General features: G+C 39.8%; 1 protein-coding gene across 3 annotated transcripts in view; it reads right to left on the reverse strand.

Moving 5' to 3' along the window:
- The window catches only part of LOC121378331 (centrosomal protein of 131 kDa-like), a 52,662-nt gene that overhangs the window by 12,995 nt on the left and 19,734 nt on the right, over positions 1-19,933 (reverse strand). For all 3 annotated transcript variants that reach the window (XM_041506450.1, XM_041506449.1, XM_041506448.1), the window contains exons 8-17: positions 19,454-19,625; positions 14,708-14,901; positions 14,145-14,324; positions 13,508-13,633; positions 12,639-12,745; positions 11,923-12,019; positions 10,142-10,359; positions 9,236-9,461; positions 3,947-4,170; positions 3,053-3,137 (exon numbers count right to left, since the gene is read on the reverse strand). In XM_041506450.1, coding sequence (XP_041362384.1) covers positions 3,053-3,137; positions 3,947-4,170; positions 9,236-9,461; positions 10,142-10,359; positions 11,923-12,019; positions 12,639-12,745; positions 13,508-13,633; positions 14,145-14,324; positions 14,708-14,901; positions 19,454-19,625 — 1,629 coding nt within the window. The remainder of the gene's footprint in view (positions 1-3,052; positions 3,138-3,946; positions 4,171-9,235; positions 9,462-10,141; positions 10,360-11,922; positions 12,020-12,638; positions 12,746-13,507; positions 13,634-14,144; positions 14,325-14,707; positions 14,902-19,453; positions 19,626-19,933) is intronic.

The following is a 19,933-nucleotide window of genomic DNA, read 5'->3' on the forward strand; positions in this document are numbered from 1 at the left end:
ACACAATAGCATACTAGGCAGCACTAGGCTACACATTGTATTTACTGGTCTGAACCAAATTGTTATTGTTTAACAACACAATAGCATACTAGGCAGCACTAGGCTACACATTGTATTTACTGAAGTCTGAACCAAATTGTTATTGTTTAACAACACAATAGCATACTAGGCAGCACTAGGCTCCACATTGTATTTACTGGTCTGAACCAAATTGTTATTGTTTAACAACACAATAGCATACTAGGCAGCACTAGGCTACACATTGTATTTACTGGTCTGAACCAAATTGTTATTGTTTAACAACACAATAGCATACTAGGCAGCACTAGGCTACACATTGTATTTACTGAAGTCTGAACCAAATTGTTATTGTTTAACAACACAATAGCATACTTATTGCAGCATTAGGCTACACATTGTATTTACTGGTCTGAACCAAATTGTTATTGTTTAACAACACAATAGCATACGTATTGCAGCACTAGGCTACACATTGTATTTACTGAAGTCTGAACCAAATTGTTATTGTTTAACAACACAATAGCATACTAGGCAGCACTAGGCTACACATTGTATTTACTGAAGTCTGAACCAAATTGTTATTGTTTAACAACACAATAGCATACTAGGCAGCACTAGGCTACACATTGTATTTACTGGTCTGAACCAAATTGTTATTGTTTAACAACACAATAGCATACTAGGCAGCACTAGGCTCCACATTGTATTTACTGAAGTCTGAACCAAATTGTTATTGTTTAACAACACAATAGCATACTAGGCAGCACTAGGCTCCACATTGTATTTACTGGTCTGAACCAAATTGTTATTGTTTAACAACACAATAGCATACTAGGCAGCACTAGGCTACACATTGTATTTACTGAAGTCTGAACCAAATTGTTATTGTTTAACAACACAATAGCATACTAGGCAGCACTAGGCTCCACATTGTATTTACTGGTCTGAACCAAATTGTTATTGTTTAACAACACAATAGCATACTAGGCAGCACTAGGCTCCACATTGTATTTACTGGTCTGAACCAAATTGTTATTGTTTAACAACACAATAGCATACTAGGCAGCACTAGGCTACACATTGTATTTACTGAAGTCTGAACCAAATTGTTATTGTTTAACAACACAATAGCATACTAGGCAGCACTAGGCTCCACATTGTATTTACTGGTCTGAACCAAATTGTTATTGTTTAACAACACAATAGCATACTAGGCAGCACTAGGCTACACATTGTATTTACTGGTCTGAACCAAATTGTTATTGTTTAACAACACAATAGCATACTAGGCAGCACTAGGCTCCACATTGTATTTACTGGTCTGAACCAAATTGTTATTGTTTAACAACACAATAGCATACTAGGCAGCACTAGGCTACACATTGTATTTACTGAAGTCTGAACCAAATTGTTATTGTTTAACAACACAATAGCATACTAGGCAGCACTAGGCTACACATTGTATTTACTGAAGTCTGAACCAAATTGTTATTGTTTAACAACACAATAGCATACTAGGCAGCACTAGGCTACACATTGTATTTACTGAAGTCTGAACCAAATTGTTATTGTTTAACAACACAATAGCATACTAGGCAGCACTAGGCTACACATTGTATTTACTGAAGTCTGAACCAAATTGTTATTGTTTAACAACGCAATAGCATACTTATTGTAGCACTAGGCTCCACATTGTATTTACTGGTCTGAACCAAATTGTTATTGTTTAACAACACAATAGCATACGTATTGCAGCACTAGGCTACACATTGTATTTACTGAAGTCTGAACCAAATTGTTATTGTTTAACAACGCAATAGCATACTAGGCAGCACTAGGTTACACATTGTATTTACTGAAGTCTGAACCAAATTGTTATTGTTTAACAACACAATAGCATACTAGGCAGCACTAGGCTACACAGTGTATTTACTGAAGTCTGAACCAAATTGTTATTGTTTAACAACACAATAGCATACTTATTGCAGCATTAGGCTCCACATTGTATTTACTGGTCTGAACCAAATTGTTATTGTTTAACAACACAATAGCATACTAGGCAGCACTAGGCTACACAGTGTATTTACTGAAGTCTGAACCAAATTGTTATTGTTTAACAACGCAATAGCATACTTATTGTAGCACTAGGCTCCACATTGTATTTACTGGTCTGAACCAAATTGTTATTGTTTAACAACACAATAGCATACGTATTGCAGCACTAGGCTCCACATTGTATTTACTGGTCTGAACCAAATTGTTATTGTTTAACAACACAATAGCATACGTATTGCAGCACTAGGCTCCACATTGTATTTACTGAAGTCTGAACCAAATTGTTAACTATGATAAATTACTGTCCTACCTTTAATTACCGTTAGCACTGGCATAGAAAGGTGCCAAAAAGTGGGGGTGGGGGGGTGGGGGGGCACACACACACATATAATATATATATAAACCATCGCAGCTGCTACAAAGTGCCTGCTCCTCCCCCCCCCCCCACGGCAGTGGTTAGATTTGCCCCAAATTTTGTCCAAACACAAATTGTAAAATAACCATTATACTGACACAGATTCAACATAGGAGACAGTAACGATGTCACCAATATTGACTTCGCTGAGATTACATAGAACAAAATGCATGTAGTTTTCTGCGGTCTGCCTTTTTGCTTGTTTATGGAATGGATCGATATGATGTAATCTAACGTCATGATATACCCTAAGGTATAACATGTCCATCATGACGTCAGATTAATTATGTCACATACTTATTCCACAAAGAAGCAAAATGGCAGACAGTGAGAAATTGCATGTGTTTTGTCCTAGGAGATCTTAACAAAGTTGATATAGGTGATATGGTTTCAGTCTAATATGTGGAATCCATGTCAATGTAATGGGTTTTTCAAGATTTGTGTCCGGACAAAAAGTGGAGAAAATCTAACTAATTAAAGATAAGAGAGTAATTTATTATAGTTGTTAACAATTTGGTTTGGACTTTAGTACAAAGTGAAACTAATTAAAACCCAGGGTACCTTGATCTCACTGTATTTTTTAACAGCCTCTCTCTCAGATCTCTCCAGTTCCTGCACTTCAGAGTTGTACTTGTCTCGCAACCGCCTACAATAAATATTCAAAACAAGTTATTTGAAAATTATTTCAACAGCTTTGTAACAACCTAATGCATGCAAATTATTCTGAATTATTGTTGACTGATCATGAAAATGCCAAACTGTCAAAAGACTGGCTTTGTAACGTTCTGTAACATGACAACAATAAAGGAGGCAATATTTTGTTTAACGACACACTCAGCTTATTTTATTTACTATTATATGGCGTCACAATGACAACGATAATGACATGAGTAAACCATCTTATAGACATCACACCAAAACCATGGTTTGCAGACCTAATCACTGTGACACTAAACCATCTTATAGACATCACACCAAAACCACGGTTTCCAGACCTAATCACTGTGACACTAAACCATCTTATAGACATCGCACCAAAACCACAGTTTCCAGACCTAATCACTGTGACACTAAACCATCTTATAGACATCACACCAAAACCACGGTTTCCAGACCTAATCACTGTGACACTAAAGCCCTTATTTGTGTCAGTTATCAGAACATTCCTCACCCAAAAATACATTCTGTCAGTTTATTAGTGCAATACATGATGCCTCTGGACAATATTAGAGACATGAGAAAGTTACTTATTTGGGTATGTAATTTGTGTAAGAAATATAACTTTAAAAATATGAAACCAGAGATGAAAGTGGGTTACAAACAAAAACAAATCTAGAAATATTAATATTGGTGGTTTGGTACAGAGACTGGCCTAAGGTTAGAGCTGCACAACGGTCTAAGATGGTCATGTTTATCAACAGAGTGTGTTTTACAAGTGAGAAGACGAGAGTGGACCTGATCTTGTTTTCTGCTGTTCTCTCACAGTCCTCCCTGGAGGCAGTGGCATCCTCCTCTAGTCTGCGGATCACCAGGTCGATCTCCTGGTCCCGCTCCTTCCGCACCATCTCCTTCAACTCGCGCTCCTTCTGAGCCAGCCACGTCTCCTTCTTCTTCATGTAGTTCTCCTCCCACGACTCCTTCTCCAACTTCAGACGTTCGTGCAACTCACGCAGTTCAGTCTGACAATTAAAAGATTCTGGTTTTAGTTTTTATATCTGAGATATCACGTGGGAAAACCTACAAGTTGGCATAACTTGTAAATGTAGCTCAAAGTGGTGCCTCATGTAAAGCCAGAAGTAAAGCTTTTTATGTTAGCTGTTTGAATCAAGCTACGAACATAGCATCATGTTCATCATGTCAGGACAGGTTTTAAGAATCCGTAATTTAAAAAGATGAGGCAAACAGATAACTGAAACAATACTAATGCCAAATGAATTAATTCCAGTTTGGCTTGATGTTAAAAAAATTAAAAGAAAAAGAAGGAAAACTGTTTATAACAACAGATATGTTCAGCTGAGATAACTTGAAATTAAATTTTCTTAATTTATTTTAAATGAAATAATTAACAAAACCCACTCAAAATATCAAGTATATTGTAATCATGTTGAATATTATTTAGACTTTGCTGTTGAAAAAGTGATGTCATTTGTGCTGTATTTTTATCAAATATAGTTAATACTGATTGCTAATACTTCAGACATTTAAAAATAGCACAGGATAATACCTCAACTACATGCCAACTCATTAATCTGGAGTTTTTAAAATATTTTTCAATTTCCTGATTTATCATCAAATTAAAAACAATTAACCCACAGTTCTATTAATTGACAAAGGAGAACTCTATAGTCCATCCCACAGGGAATGCCTTTTTTCATGCTATAGAATTTACTACAAGTTATTTATTTCTAAGCCGACTTTTTTTAAATTGGACACAAAAATAGTATTTTTTGTTATTTCCAAAGCACTTTTACTTTTCTTCTTATGTCAAACAAAACTGAAATTATTTACAAAAACTGTTATTGTAGGTGGGTGGGACGGATTATAAGCACACCATATGTCTGCTGTCCTGCTCCGCCCTGGCTAGCTCCATTACTGGACAAATGAGAACTCTAAACCCACCATGTGTCTGCTGTCCTGCTACACCCTGGCTAGCTCCATTACTAGACAAACGAGAACTCTAAACCCACCGTGTGTCTGCTGTCCTGCTCCGCCCTGGCTAGCTCCATTACTGGACAAATGAGAACTCTAAACCCACCATGTGTCTGCTGTCCTGCTACACCCTGGCTAGCTCCATTACTAGACAAACGAGAACTCTAAACCCACCATGTGTCTGCTGTCCTGCTACACCCTGGCTAGCTCCATTACTAGACAAATGAGAACTCTAAACCCACCATGTGTCTGCTGTCCTGCTACACCCTGGCTAGCTCCATTACTAGACAAATGAGAACTCTAAACCCACCATGTGTCTGCTGTCCTGCTACACCCTGGCTAGCTCCATTACTGGACAAATGAGAACTCTAAACCCACCATGTGTCTGCTGTCCTGCTAAACCCTGGCTAGCTCCATTACTAGACAAATGAGAACTCTAAACCCACCATGTGTCTGCTGTCCTGCTACACCCTGGCTAGCTCCATTACTAGACAAATGAGAACTCTAAACCCACCGTGTGTCTGCTGTCCTGCTACACCCTGGCTAGCTCCATTACTGGACAGCTCCATGCTCCAATGAGAACTCTAAACCCACCGTGTGTCTGCTATCCTGCTACACCCTGGCTAGCTCCATTACTAGACAAATGAGAACTCTAAACCCACCGTGTGTCTGCTATCCTGCTATACCCTGGCTAGCTCCATTACTAGACAAATGAGAACTCTAAACCCACCGTGTGTCTGCTATCCTGCTACACCCTGGCTAGCTCCATTACTAGACAAATGAGAACTCTAAACCCACCGTGTGTCTGCTATCCTGCTACACCCTGGCTAGCTCCATTACTAGACAAATGAGAACTCTAAACCCACCGTGTGTCTGCTGTCCTGCTACACCCTGGCTAGCTCCATTACTAGACAAATGAGAACTCTAAACCCACCGTGTGTCTGCTGTCCTGCTACACCCTGGCTAGCTCCATTACTGGACAAACGAGAACTCTAAACCCACCATGTGTCTGCTGTCCTGCTACACCCTGGCTAGCTCCATTACTAGACAAACGAGAACTCTAAACCCACCGTGACAAATGTCTGTCTGCTGTCCTGCTACACCCTGGCTAGCTCCATTACTGGACAAATGAGAACTCTAAACCCACCATGTGTCTGCTATCCTGCTACACCCTGGCTAGCTCCATTACTAGACAAATGAGAACTCTAAACCCACCATGTGTCTGCTGTCCTGCTACACCCTGGCTAGCTCCATTACTAGACAAATGAGAACTCTAAACCCACCGTGTGTCTGCTATCCTGCTACACCCTGGCTAGCTCCATTACTAGACAAATGAGAACTCTAAACCCACCTTGTGTGTCTGCTATCCTGCTCCGCCCTGGCTAGCTCCATTACTAGACAAATGAGAACTCTAAACCCACCGTGTGTCTGCTATCCTGCTCCGCCCTGGCTAGCTCCATTACTAGACAAATGAGAACTCTAAACCCACCGTGTGTCTGCTATCCTGCTACACCCTGGCTAGCTCCATTACTAGACAAATGAGAACTCTAAACCCACCGTGTGTCTGCTGTCCTGCTCCGCACTGGCTAGCTCCATTACTGGACAAACGAGAACTCTAAACCCACCATGTGTCTGCTGTCCTGCTACACCCTGGCTAGCTCCATTACTAGACAAACGAGAACTCTAAACCCACCATGTGTCTGCTGTCCTGCTACACCCTGGCTAGCTCCATTACTAGACAAACGAGAACTCTAAACCCACCATGTGTCTGCTGTCCTGCTACACCCTGGCTAGCTCCATTACTAGACAAATTAGAACTCTAAACCCACCATGTGTCTGCTGTCCTGCTACACCCTGGCTAGCTCCATTACGAGACAAATGAGAACTCTAAACCCATCTTGTGTGTCTGCTATCCTGCTACACCCTGGCTAGCTCCATTACTAGACAAATGAGAACTCTAAACCCATCTTGTGTGTCTGCTATCCTGCTCCGCCCTGGCTAGCTCCATTACTAGACAAATGAGAACTCTAAACCCACCGGGTGTCTGCTATCCTGCTCCGCCCTGGCTAGCTCCATTACTAGACAAATGAGAACTCTAAACCCACCGGGTGTCTGCTATCCTGCTCCGCCCTGGCTAGCTCCATTACTAGACAAATGAGAACTCTAAACCCATCTTGTGTGTCTGCTGTCCTGCTACACCCTGGCTAGCTCCATTACTAGACAAATGAGAACTCTAAACCCACCATGTGTCTGCTGTCCTGCTCCGCACTGGCTAGCTCCATTACTGGACAAACGAGAACTCTAAACCCACCATGTGTCTGCTGTCCTGCTACACCCTGGCTAGCTCCATTACTAGACAAACGAGAACTCTAAACCCACCATGTGTCTGCTGTCCTGCTACACCCTGGCTAGCTCCATTACTAGACAAACGAGAACTCTAAACCCACCATGTGTCTGCTGTCCTGCTACACCCTGGCTAGCTCCATTACTAGACAAATGAGAACTCTAAACCCACCATGTGTCTGCTGTCCTGCTACACCCTGGCTAGCTCCATTACTAGACAAATGAGAACTCTAAACCCACCATGTGTCTGCTGTCCTGCTACACCCTGGCTAGCTCCATTACTAGACAAATGAGAACTCTAAACCCACCATGTGTCTGCTGTCCTGCTACACCCTGGCTAGCTCCATTACTAGACAAATGAGAACTCTAAACCCACCATGTGTCTGCTGTCCTGCTACACCCTGGCTAGCTCCATTACTAGACAAATGAGAACTCTAAACCCACCATGTGTCTGCTGTCCTGCTACACCCTGGCTAGCTCCATTACTAGACAAATGAGAACTCTAAACCCATCTTGTGTGTCTGCTGTCCTGCTACACCCTGGCTAGCTCCATTACTAGACAAATGAGAACTCTAAACCCACCGTGGTCTGCTGTCCTGCTACACCCTGGCTAGCTCCATTACTAGACAAAGGAGAACTCTAAACCCACCATGTGTCTGCTGTCCTGCTACACCCTGGCTAGCTCCATTACTGGACAAATGAGAACTCTAAACCCACCATGTGTCTGCTATCCTGCTCCGCCCTGGCTAGCTCCATTACTAGTCAAATGAGAACTCTAAACCCACCGTGTGTCTGCTGTCCATTACTAGTCCTGCTACACCCTGGCTAGCTCCATTACTAGACAAACGAGAACTCTAAACCCACCATGTGTCTGCTGTCCTGCTACACCCTGGCTAGCTCCATTACTAGACAAATGAGAACTCTAAACCCATCTTGTGTGTCTGCTGTCCTGCTACACCCTGGCTAGCTCCATTACTGGACAAATGAGAACTCTAAACCCACCGTGTGTCTGCTGTCCTGCTCCACCCTGGCTAGCTCCATTACTGGACAAATGAGAACTCTAAACCCACCGGGTGTCTGCTGTCCTGCTACACCCTGGCTAGCTCCATTACTAGACAAACGAGAACTCTAAACCCACCATGTGTCTGCTGTCCTGCTACACCCTGGCTAGCTCCATTACTAGACAAACGAGAACTCTAAACCCACCATGTGTCTGCTGTCCTGCTACACCCTGGCTAGCTCCATTACTAGACAAATGAGAACTCTAAACCCATCATGTGTCTGCTGTCCTGCTACACCCTGGCTAGCTCCATTACTAGACAAACGAGAACTCTAAACCCACCATGTGTCTGCTGTCCTGCTACACCCTGGCTAGCTCCATTACTAGACAAATGAGAACTCTAAACCCATCTTGTGTGTCTGCTGTCCTGCTACACCCTGGCTAGCTCCATTACTAGACAAACGAGAACTCTAAACCCACCATGTGTCTGCTGTCCTGCTACACCCTGGCTAGCTCCATTACTGGACAAATGAGAACTCTAAACCCACCGGGTGTCTGCTGTCCTGCTACACCCTGGCTAGCTCCATTACTAGACAAATGAGAACTCTAAACCCACCATGTGTCTGCTGTCCTGCTACACCCTGGCTAGCTCCATTACTGGACAAATGAGAACTCTAAACCCACCATGTGTCTGCTGTCCTGCTAAACCCTGGCTAGCTCCATTACTAGACAAACGAGAACTCTAAACCCACCGAGTGTCTGTTGTCCTGCTCCGCCCTGGCCTTCTCGAACTCCAGCTTCATGGCTTCTAGTGCGTGCGTGTGGCTGTCCTCCAGCTGTTGCTGCAGCTTGTCGAGCTCAGTGCGCTGCCGCATGGCCTGCTGGGATAGCCGGTCCTTCTCCTCCTGCACCTCAGCGTACAGACGGCGCCGCTGCTGCTGGTATGCCTGCTCCTCCTGCTGCAGCTGCTTCTCGTACCTGGCAAACGAAGAAAGGAAGGTTTGGTTTAAAGACGCACGCACTCAACACATTTTTAATTACAATTATATGGTGTCTGACATATGGTTAAGGACCGTAGAGATAAATAAAGAGGAAACCTGCTGCTGTCACTCCATGAGTTTCTCTTTTCAACTAGCAGCAAGGGATCTTTTATATGCATCATCTCACAGACAGGATGGAACAGGCAATAAAAAAAAGGACAGAGAATCATATGAGTTAATCAAATATAAAATAACAGACACCTGTACACCAGTGAGTGATAAGCATAATCTATACATGATCCTAGCAGCGATCATTATGTAGATACAAAATGACAGATCCTCATCCTGAATTCTACTTACGTACCCCTTTACCCTTATGGTTTCGGGCAGATCACAACTCTGTCATGGTCAGTGGTGTGGCCTGGGATAGATTCATTTAATTTAGTGGGTAAATTTGGATAAATTTAAAAAATGAGGGGGTGGACATATAAATTTACTAGCGCCAGTTAAAAATGGTATTTAACAGTTATGTTAATTTATTCTAAGATTATTTAGTATGCGCAAATTTGTACTATCATGTATTAAGCCCTAAGGAGGAAAGGGTTAGTCTGCAGTTTTTGCTATAAAAAGTTTGTTTAATTAGTATTAATTGATTATTATTAAATGACAGAGTGGTACCTTTCCATGGCGAGCTGTCGTTCCCGCGCACACGCCGCCTCTTTCTCCTCGGCTAGCTGGTTCCTCAGCTCCTCCGTCATCTTGACGTACCTCTGGGCCGCGCGCTCATCCGCCTCCAGCAACTCAGCCTCCTGGATCTGTTTGATCTTCTTCATCTCGCCCTTGTGCTTCGCGATCAACCGCTGGATCTCTGGCTCCAGGCCTTTCACCGTCATCTCCTGAAAACAAAACACGTAGCAAGTTCAGGATAGTGATCAATCTGTAACAATTTGTTTGGTTTACATCCTATATTATCCTACCACAATACTTTAATATTATGTGCAAAAATACCGGTCTTGTGAGCACTTGAGAGTGCTCTGCCTCCTGGAGAGGCCTTGGAAAAAAAGAAAAAAGAAGCTGTATCATCAGCTCTACCTGCTTCCCTGTTATGTTTTTGTCAAAAATGGCATATTAAATGGTTGTAACATGCACATATATATTTACAAAATCCAGGAAACTTGCAAAACACACCAACAATGTAATTATCTTTAAAATGTTGACACTCCACAATAACATAGACATTATATTTGGCACCTAAAATACTTTGATTAAGATAAAAAAAAAGTGAATATTTATGGAAATACAAAGCCCTATTGTTCAGTTCACATGCTAGTTACTCATATTTTAACCAATTTGAGTGACAATTTAGAAAGAAAGAAAGAAATGTTTTATTTAATGACACACTCAACACATTTTATTTACGGTTATATGGCATCAGAGGAAACCCGCTGTTGCCACTACATGGGCTACTCTTTCCGATTAGCAGCAAGGCATCTTTTATTTGCGCTTCCCACAGGCAGGATAGCACAAACCATGGCCTTTGTTGAACCAGTTATGGATCACTGGTCGGTGCAAGTGGTTTACACCTACCCATTAAGCCTTGCGGAGCACTCACTCAGGGTTTGGAGTCGGTATCTGGATTAAAAATCCCATGCCTTGACTGGGATCCAAACCCAGTACCTACCAGCCTGAAGACCGATGGCCTAACCACTACGCCACCGAGACCGGTGAGTGACAATTTAGATACTATTAATTACTTAATCAGGCTGTCCAGCACACCCTTATGAAAAGTAGGACAAACGTAGGAATGAAAATGTATAAAAAGTAGGACAAATGTAGGAAAAAGTAGGACTGAAACAGTACGAAGCAACATTAACCATGCTCATACTGGGAAAACAAATGTGTTAAATGCAAAAAGTGATATTACTGAGAAAACGCTGCACTTGTACCTATATTTTCTGTTCTATCCAAAATCACGTGAATCTTATGTAATGGTCACGTTATATAGTTATTTGAAATATTTCAAGGTATTGAGAAAAACCCCACAGAAAACTATATGTGGGACAGACGGATGGACGAACGGAAAGAAGGATGGAGAGAAACCTATAGTTTAAATAGAAATAGACAGAAATAACATCTCATCTCACCGTGACTTTTTGGGTGTAAATTTAATATGTTGAGATTAGCAACAAAAAATTCTGTTGACTTTCATAATAACACCAGCATTATATACACTTTAAAAGCAATTCGCGGCATTTTGAAACAAAACAGTAGGAAAAAGTAGGTATTTTGAAGAAAAAGAAGGAAAAATGGGAGAAAGACCAAAAAGTAAGAAAAAGTAGGAAAAGTGGGATTGCTGGACAGCCTGCTTAATGAAATGATCAGTGACCTGGATAGTAAGTCAATTAATGGGAAATCTCGTTACACTTGATTGAGAATTTCGATCCCTGAATTTATCTCACCTTGATTTTCTTAGTTTTTTCATCAATCCACTTCTCTCTCCTGATTTTCTCAGTTGCAGCTGAGATTTCTTTTAATTTATTAATTTCAATACTATGGCTGAAACAAAATTAGATTGAAATAATTTAAAACAACTTTATATAAATGAAATTAAAGTTCTGAATGGAAATGTTAAAAACACATTTTATTTGATTTGGGATATGGGGAGGGTAATGTAATTAGGAGATGACATTATCCTGGTGAACCACGAATGACTGCTGAAGTAACAAATTAACGAATCTGGAACAAGATTCCGGCAAAAACAATATCCTGTTTATTGAGTTTCAAACAGTGTACAATATGTACAAATAAAATTATACATATAAAATCACTTACTGACATTAATACAGAAGTCTAGAGTTATACTAAAACAATGAAAAGAGCTGTGATAAATACAACTACATAAGATGTCTTGTTTTAAATTTTGAACTACCACAAGAAAAGTCAATGTAATTATATAACTTAATAGAAAAAGCAAGCACACATCTAAATCAGCCATAAACATCATCTTAAACAGCTGTTCTGAGCCCCGTTCTATGAAGCGATCTTAGTGCTAAGATCACCTTAAGTATATAACTAACATATGCACTTAAGGTGATCTTAGCCCCAAGATTGCTCCATTGTACAGGGCCCTAACGAGTGAAGAACTACAGTTAACGATTGCGGAATATTCGCTTACTTCTCTTCCATGGACTTGAACTTGTCTCGGTATTTCTTGTCGATCTCCTTCAGCTCCTTCACCAGCTGTTCACACTTCTCACTCAGTGTCTTCTTGTCCTCGATCAGCTGCAAACAGAGAATAACACAATAACGGCAACACAACACAAAACACTCATACAGTCAAAGCTACTCAACAGGGTTTCTGCCAGAGGGTATGAAGGGTAAATGACGTACCCTAAAATCTTGGAAATCAATGGATACATTTTTATAATTTTTAAAAAGATAATAGTAAGAGAACTGCTATTTAAAATTTGTCGATGTACATGAAATACAGTGTCCGTTTTCAAAACATCTGTTTTGTTTTTATGAACCCTCAAATAATTTTCTGTCAGAAAGCCTGCTCGAATACTATTACATACTCCTTTAACATAACATTTTTAAAGACATTAGATTAATTAATATGCTGCACAGAAAAATTTATTTTATTACGTCAATAAGCAGAATTTAACTAACTTTTGTTTGGTTTGACAGAAGAGAATGGCAGATCACTCTCCAGTGAGTACTGAAGTACAATGGTGTTGCTGCACATGAATTACCTGATATATGAAAGACAAGTGGCGTTTCACCGTTTCTTCACGTGAATTACCTGATCTGTGAAAGACAAGTGGCGTTTCACCATTTCTTCGCGTTGATCTGTGAAAGACAAGTGGCGTTTTACTGTTTCTTCACGTGAATTACCTGACCTGTGAAAGACAAGTGGCGTTTCACTGTTTCTTCACGTGAATTACCTGACCTGTGAAAGACAAGTGGCGTTTCACCGTTTCTTCACGTGAATTACCTGACCTGTGAAAGACAAGTGGCGTTTCACCGTTTCTTCACGTGAATTACCTGATCTATGAAAGACAAGTGGCGTTTCACCGTTTCTTCATATTCGTCTTTCTGCAGGTCGAGTCTTCGTTTCATCTCCTTCTCAGTCTCCTTGGCGTGTCTCACAGTCAGCTCACGTTGTTGATTCTATGACACACACCAAACATTTCAATCAGTTTTAAAAGAATTCATTGAAAATCCAATGAATCTTATACCCTATATGAAAGATAAAACATCAAGGATACAAGCCTTCTCACCAACATTCTGTCACAAACACATGAATTGAGTTCACTAAAATAAATAAATTATTATGAAATAACCAACACACCGCCATCCCAAGTTGTACTTGTATGCATTGTTTGATGAATTAATAAGGAGATATGGCCCAGACAAGTTTTTCCTTTAATGTGCAGTAATGCATGAAAATTAGGTCACAGTGAATTGATATGAAAGATATGCCACAGAAACAAAACATTTATGGATGGATGGATGGACAGTACCATACCATAATACGACAAGTGTTAATAAAAATTATTTTATCTGCCGCGCCATCCCCTCCCCCTCCACTCCCAAAAAAGAAGAAAAAATCCAGAAATATGATAAAAATATGAGCAACATTGCTATGAACACTGAAGTATACAAGGGGCAAGTTTCATACCAGGGCTTTCTGCAGCATGGTGATGGTGCGTTTCTTCTCGTCTATCTCGAGTCGCTGCGACAAGACGGCACTTGTCACTTCACTCGCCACCGCCTGTGCCTGCTCCATCTGAGCTATTTCCTCACCAGAGGGCAGCACCAGAGCCGGTTTATCAAGCTGTTCATTCATCTTGTTGATCTCCTGAAACACACAAACCAAAACACAAATATAAACATCTCACAGATCATTTACTATACAGGGCAACAGAGAACTCTTGTTATTTCATATTTCCAGTAAATTTTCCACTTTATATGTTCAGGTAGCCGACTTAAAATAATCCCTTTTAAGATGTCATATTATCATTTCATATTTTATCTTTTAATTCTGAATTTTTATCTCTGTGTCCATTTACTTGAAACATTCTAGAGATTGACTGATAACAACTAATTTGTTGACAATGAAAGAAAAATAAATAATCAGAACCTATTTTTAAGTCAGAATTGTATTTATTACTATAGTAAGATCAAAGGGTCTGTAATACAATTGATTACAGTTTAAAGTTGATCATCTTACAGAACACTTACAGAGTCTATCTCGGTGAGGCGATCGTTAACCTGCACCTCATCCAGGAAGGACATAATACTCTGAAGCTTGTCGTCCGTTAGAAAACCACTTTTACTCAATCCGTCTTTAGGTGAGTTCAGTTTCTCGAGATTTTCCATCGTCAGGTTTGTGTCGCCCCATTCCCCGACCTCTCTGCTCTTTGTCAGGTCTTCCACTGAAATAATAAACCACCAGTTTTCTAACAGTGTTCACTACAGATTCAGGAATAAAGTTAACACTGGAACCTGGTTGAAATATTCACCGATTTGGTATAAATGATACATGTGGGTGCAATGCCAACAGTTTAGTGAAGTAAATGTCTTGAACGTCTATTACAGCTATATAAAGTAAAAAACTAAATTAATTCAGTCCATACACTAAGTTTCACCAGCTGTAACAAAGTGGTCACCTGAACTTGATATTGGATCTTTTTTAATATGCTACAAACAAGAATTCTGTGAAATTAAATGTCTCGCCTACTATAAACATTTTAGTGCACTGTGCAACACGTATAAAGCACGTTTCAATGATCTAGGAGTTATAGTTGGTCAAAAAACTCATCTCAACGTTAAGCTCAAACACAACATGTATAAAGCTTTCAATGATCTAGGAGTTATAGTTGGTCAAAAAACTCATCTCAACGTTAAGCTCAAACACAACATGTATAAAGCACGTTTCAATGATCTAGGAGTTATAGTTGGTCAAAAAACTCATCTCAACGTTAAGCTCAAACACAACATGTATAAAGCACGTTTCAATGATCTAGGAGTTATAGTTGGTCAAAAAACTCATCTCAACGTTAAGCTCAAACACAACATGTATAAAGCACGTTTCAATGATCTAGGAGTTATAGTTGGTCAAAAAACTCATCTCAACGTTAAGCTCAAACACAACATGTATAAAGCACGCTTCAATGATCTAGGAGTTATAGTTGGTCAAAAAACTCATCTCAACGTTAAGCTCAAACACAACATGTATAAAGCACGCTTCAGTGATCTAGGAGTTATAGTTTGTCAAAAAACTGATCTCAACGTTAAGCTCAAACACAACATGTATAAAGCACGTTTCAATGATCTAGGAGTTATAGTTGGTCAAAAAACTGATCTCAACGTTAAGCTCAAACACAACATGTATAAAGCACGTTTCAATGATCTAGGAGTTATAGTTGGTCAAAAAACTCATCTCAACGTTAAGCTCAAACACAACATGTATAAAGCACGCTTCAATGATCTAGGAGTTATAGTTGGTCAAAAAACTCATCTCAACGTTAAGCTCAAACACAACATGTATAAAGCACGCTTCAGTGATCTAGGAGTTATAGTTTGTCAAAAAACTGATCTCAACGTTAAGCTCAAACACAACATGTATAAAGCACGTTTCAATGATCTAGGAGTTATAGTTGGTCAAAAAACTCATCTCAACGTTAAGCTCAAACACAACATGTATAAAGCACGCTTCAGTGATCTAGGAGTTATAGTTGGTCAAAAAACTCATCTCAACGTTAAGCTCAAACACAACATGTATAAAGCACGCTTCAGTGATCTAGGAGTTATAGTTTGTCAAAAAACTCATCTCAACGTTAAGCTCAAACACAACACGTATAAAGCACGTTTCAATGATCTAGGAGTTATAATTTGTCAAAAAACTCATCTCAACGTTAAGCTCAAACAAACATGTATAAACCACATTTCAATGATCTAGGAGTTATAGTTGGTCAAAAAACTCATCTCAATGTTAAGCTCAAACACAACACGTATAAAGCACGCTTCAATGATCTTGGAGTTATAGTTGGTCAAAAAACTCATCTCAACGTTAAGCTCAAACACAACATGTATAAAGCACGCTTCAATGATCTAGGAGTTATAGTTGGTCAAAAAACTCATCTCAACGTTAAGCTCAAACACAACATGTATAAAGCACGCTTCAATGATCTAGGAGTTATAGTTGGTCAAAAAACTCATCTCAACGTTAAGCTCAAACACAACATGTATAAAGCACGCTTCAATGATCTAGGAGTTATAGTCGGTCAAAAAACTCATCAGATTTTGTGTACAATGGCAAAAATTAATGTGATAAAGAAAAGCTCACAAGTTGGGGCACAGAATCCTAAAGATAAAAGGAACTGGTTCCTAACTTCACCCTCTACATATTATCTACATTTGTATAGGCCTGTAGGAACGATATCTGAAGTGGGAGGAGGGGGGGGGGGGGGGGGAAATAGTCTCTAGTGAGGGATACAAACTGGATTTTTATCTTTATATCATCTTTATTTATGCAAAGTAGTGAAAATTTAAAACATACATTTTCATCCTAGAGAACAAGCCTCATGGCCCGTCCCTCCCCACTTCCTACGCGCCTGTTGTATTTTATATTAATAAATGCAAAGACTACATAATAATATTGTCGATAAGACATATTAGTTGTAAAGTAATTGTCAGTATGTGGCAACAGTATAATATTTTCCAACATTTCTGTGTTTCTGTACCCAGCTGTGGACAGTTTTGGCAGACTGGTAACATATTTTCTTAATAATTAAAAATACACGGTTTAACCAAACACATTAAAACTTGGAGGGTAACTAGTTAAGAGAACAAAGTTTTTTATAAAATTATTATATCTTGCTTTGGGTGAGGAGGGGACGCTTTTTGCAAATTTGCGAAATCGGCCTCTGGAATATCCACCGACGTGTCATATTTACATCTATGCTGAAAAAGATTTATGATGAAATATTATTACATTTTGTGTGCTTTTCTTCTAATTAGGTCCATTTGCTTCAGTTTACATTAAAAATGTTTTAAAAAATGCTTGTATGCTAGTCTATGACCGTGTGGCTTCCTCGTCTTTGTCGGCAGTTGATTCATCCGAATTTTCGTCTAAGACAACATTTCCAGGATTAGGGACAAAGTCTATGATAAGTGGTTCAAACTGATACTGTTTGATGCCATTAGCACAAGCTGGACACAATTCTTCGTCACTCGAATCGCTAAGTTCGTCCATAGTTTCTTCAGTTTTCCTCTCATCGATGACATCATGGGTCTAGCTCATCAATTGTCGACAGTTTCCGGAAAACATTGGAGATCGGCGAAAAAAAAAACCCCAACCAAGACTGGCACGCTTAACTTAGTCAATAAGGGGAGCGCGGTAGTTGCGTGTTGTGGGTTATGACGGCAAACAATTCATTACGCCGTATATATGGTTTGGTGTCCGGTCTCCTTTAAGCTCAAACACAACATGTATAAAGCAGGTTTCAATGATCTAGGAGTTATAGTTGGTAAAAAAACTCATCTCAACGTTAAGCTCAAACACAACACGTATAAAGCACGCTTCAATGATCTAGGAGTTATAGTTGGTCCAAAAACTCATCTCAACGTTAAGCTCAAACACAACATGTATAAAGCACGCTTCAATGATCTAGGAGTTATAGTTGGTCAAAAAACTGATCTCAACGTTAAGCTCAAACACAACAAGTATAAAGCACGTTTCAATGATCTAGGAGTTATAGTTTGTCAAAAAACTCATCTCAATGTTAAGCTCAAACACAACACGTATAAAGCACGCTTCAATGATCTTGGAGTTATAGTTGGTAAAAAAAATGATCTCAATGTTAAGCTCAAACACAACACGTATAAAGCACGTTTCAGTGATCTAGGAGTTATAGTTTGTCAAAAAACTCATCTCAACGTTAAGCTCAAACACAACACGTATAAAGCATGTTTCAGTGATCTAGGAGTTATAGTTTGTCAAAAAACTCATCTCAATGTTAAGCTCAAACGCAACAAGTATAAAGCACGTTTCAATGATCTAGGAGTTATAGTTTGTCAAAAAACTCATCTCAACATTAAGCTCAAACACAACACGTATAAAGCACGTTTCAGTGATCTAGGAGTTATAGTTTGTCAAAAAACTCATCTCAATGTTAAGCTCAAACACAACATGTATAAAGCACGTTTCAATGATCTAGGAGTTATAGTTTGTCAAAAAACTCATCTCAACGTTAAGCTGAAACACAAAATTTGATGTTGTCACTACCACCATCAGAAAAGTAATACTACACACCGCCTTTTTATTTCATACTGACGGTACAAAAACAGTGAACCAAGAAAATCCAAAACCCATTATTCCTCAAGAGACAATAGCCTTCAGGCAGTAAAACACCCTTCTCATCAGTCATAAAAAATAAGACTTTATTCCATGTTTTATTAATCAAAATAATTAGCCATAATACTCGACATGTGATTATGCAGAACCCACTACATGCAGGAATAGATACATACACCAGGAATTCTTCTTCTCCTGCCGCACGCTGACAAACTGACTATTAACCCACTACATGCAGGAATAGATACATACACCAGGAATTCTTCTTCTCCTGCCGCGCGCTGACAAACTGACTGTTGACCCACTACATGCTGGAATAGATACATACACCAGGAATTCTTCTTCTCCTGCCGCGCGCTGACAAACTGACTGTTGACCCACTACATGCTGGAATAGATACATACACCAGGAATTCTTCTTCTCCTGCCGCGCGGTGACAAACTGACTGTTGACCCACTACATGCTGGAATAGATACATACACCAAGAATTCATCTTCTCCTGCCGTGCACTGACAAACTGACTGTTGACCCACTACATGCTGGAATAGATACATACACCAGGAATTCTTCTTCTGCCGCACGCTGAAAAACTGACTGTTGACCCAATACATGCTGGAATAGATACATACACCAGGAATTCTTCTTCTCCTGCCGCGCGCTGACAAACGTCTCCTCCTCCTCCAGCTTCTTGAGTGTGTCAAACAGGTCGTTGAGCGTCGTGCGAGTCTGGGATTTACCCGGGTTCTCCGACTCTCGTGCCGACACAAGAGCAGCTTCTGCACCGTTCTCACGGGGCGACGACTGCAACACAGAAATTATCAATATTAGTCAGGGTTTAGGATGAAGCCCATAAAATATTAATTTCGCAATTTGGTAAATTTGCCAAACTGAAAAAATGCCAGTACATCTATAAATGACATAGGATTTTTTAATTAGCTTTTTGGCCAATTAGTAATTACATACACATGTATATTTGCCAAATCCCAACTTTAATTTGCATGTTTTACAATGGTAATATAGAGACCCAAATGCGTGATGGGTATGTACACACCTATGGGGTAGAGGTACAAAACTAGAAAGTGACAGCATTTACTTAATATTCAGTTAGC

This window comes from Gigantopelta aegis, chromosome 8, assembly GCF_016097555.1.
Source record: "Gigantopelta aegis isolate Gae_Host chromosome 8, Gae_host_genome, whole genome shotgun sequence".
In the NCBI taxonomy this organism is placed as follows: domain Eukaryota; kingdom Metazoa; phylum Mollusca; class Gastropoda; order Neomphalida; family Peltospiridae; genus Gigantopelta; species Gigantopelta aegis.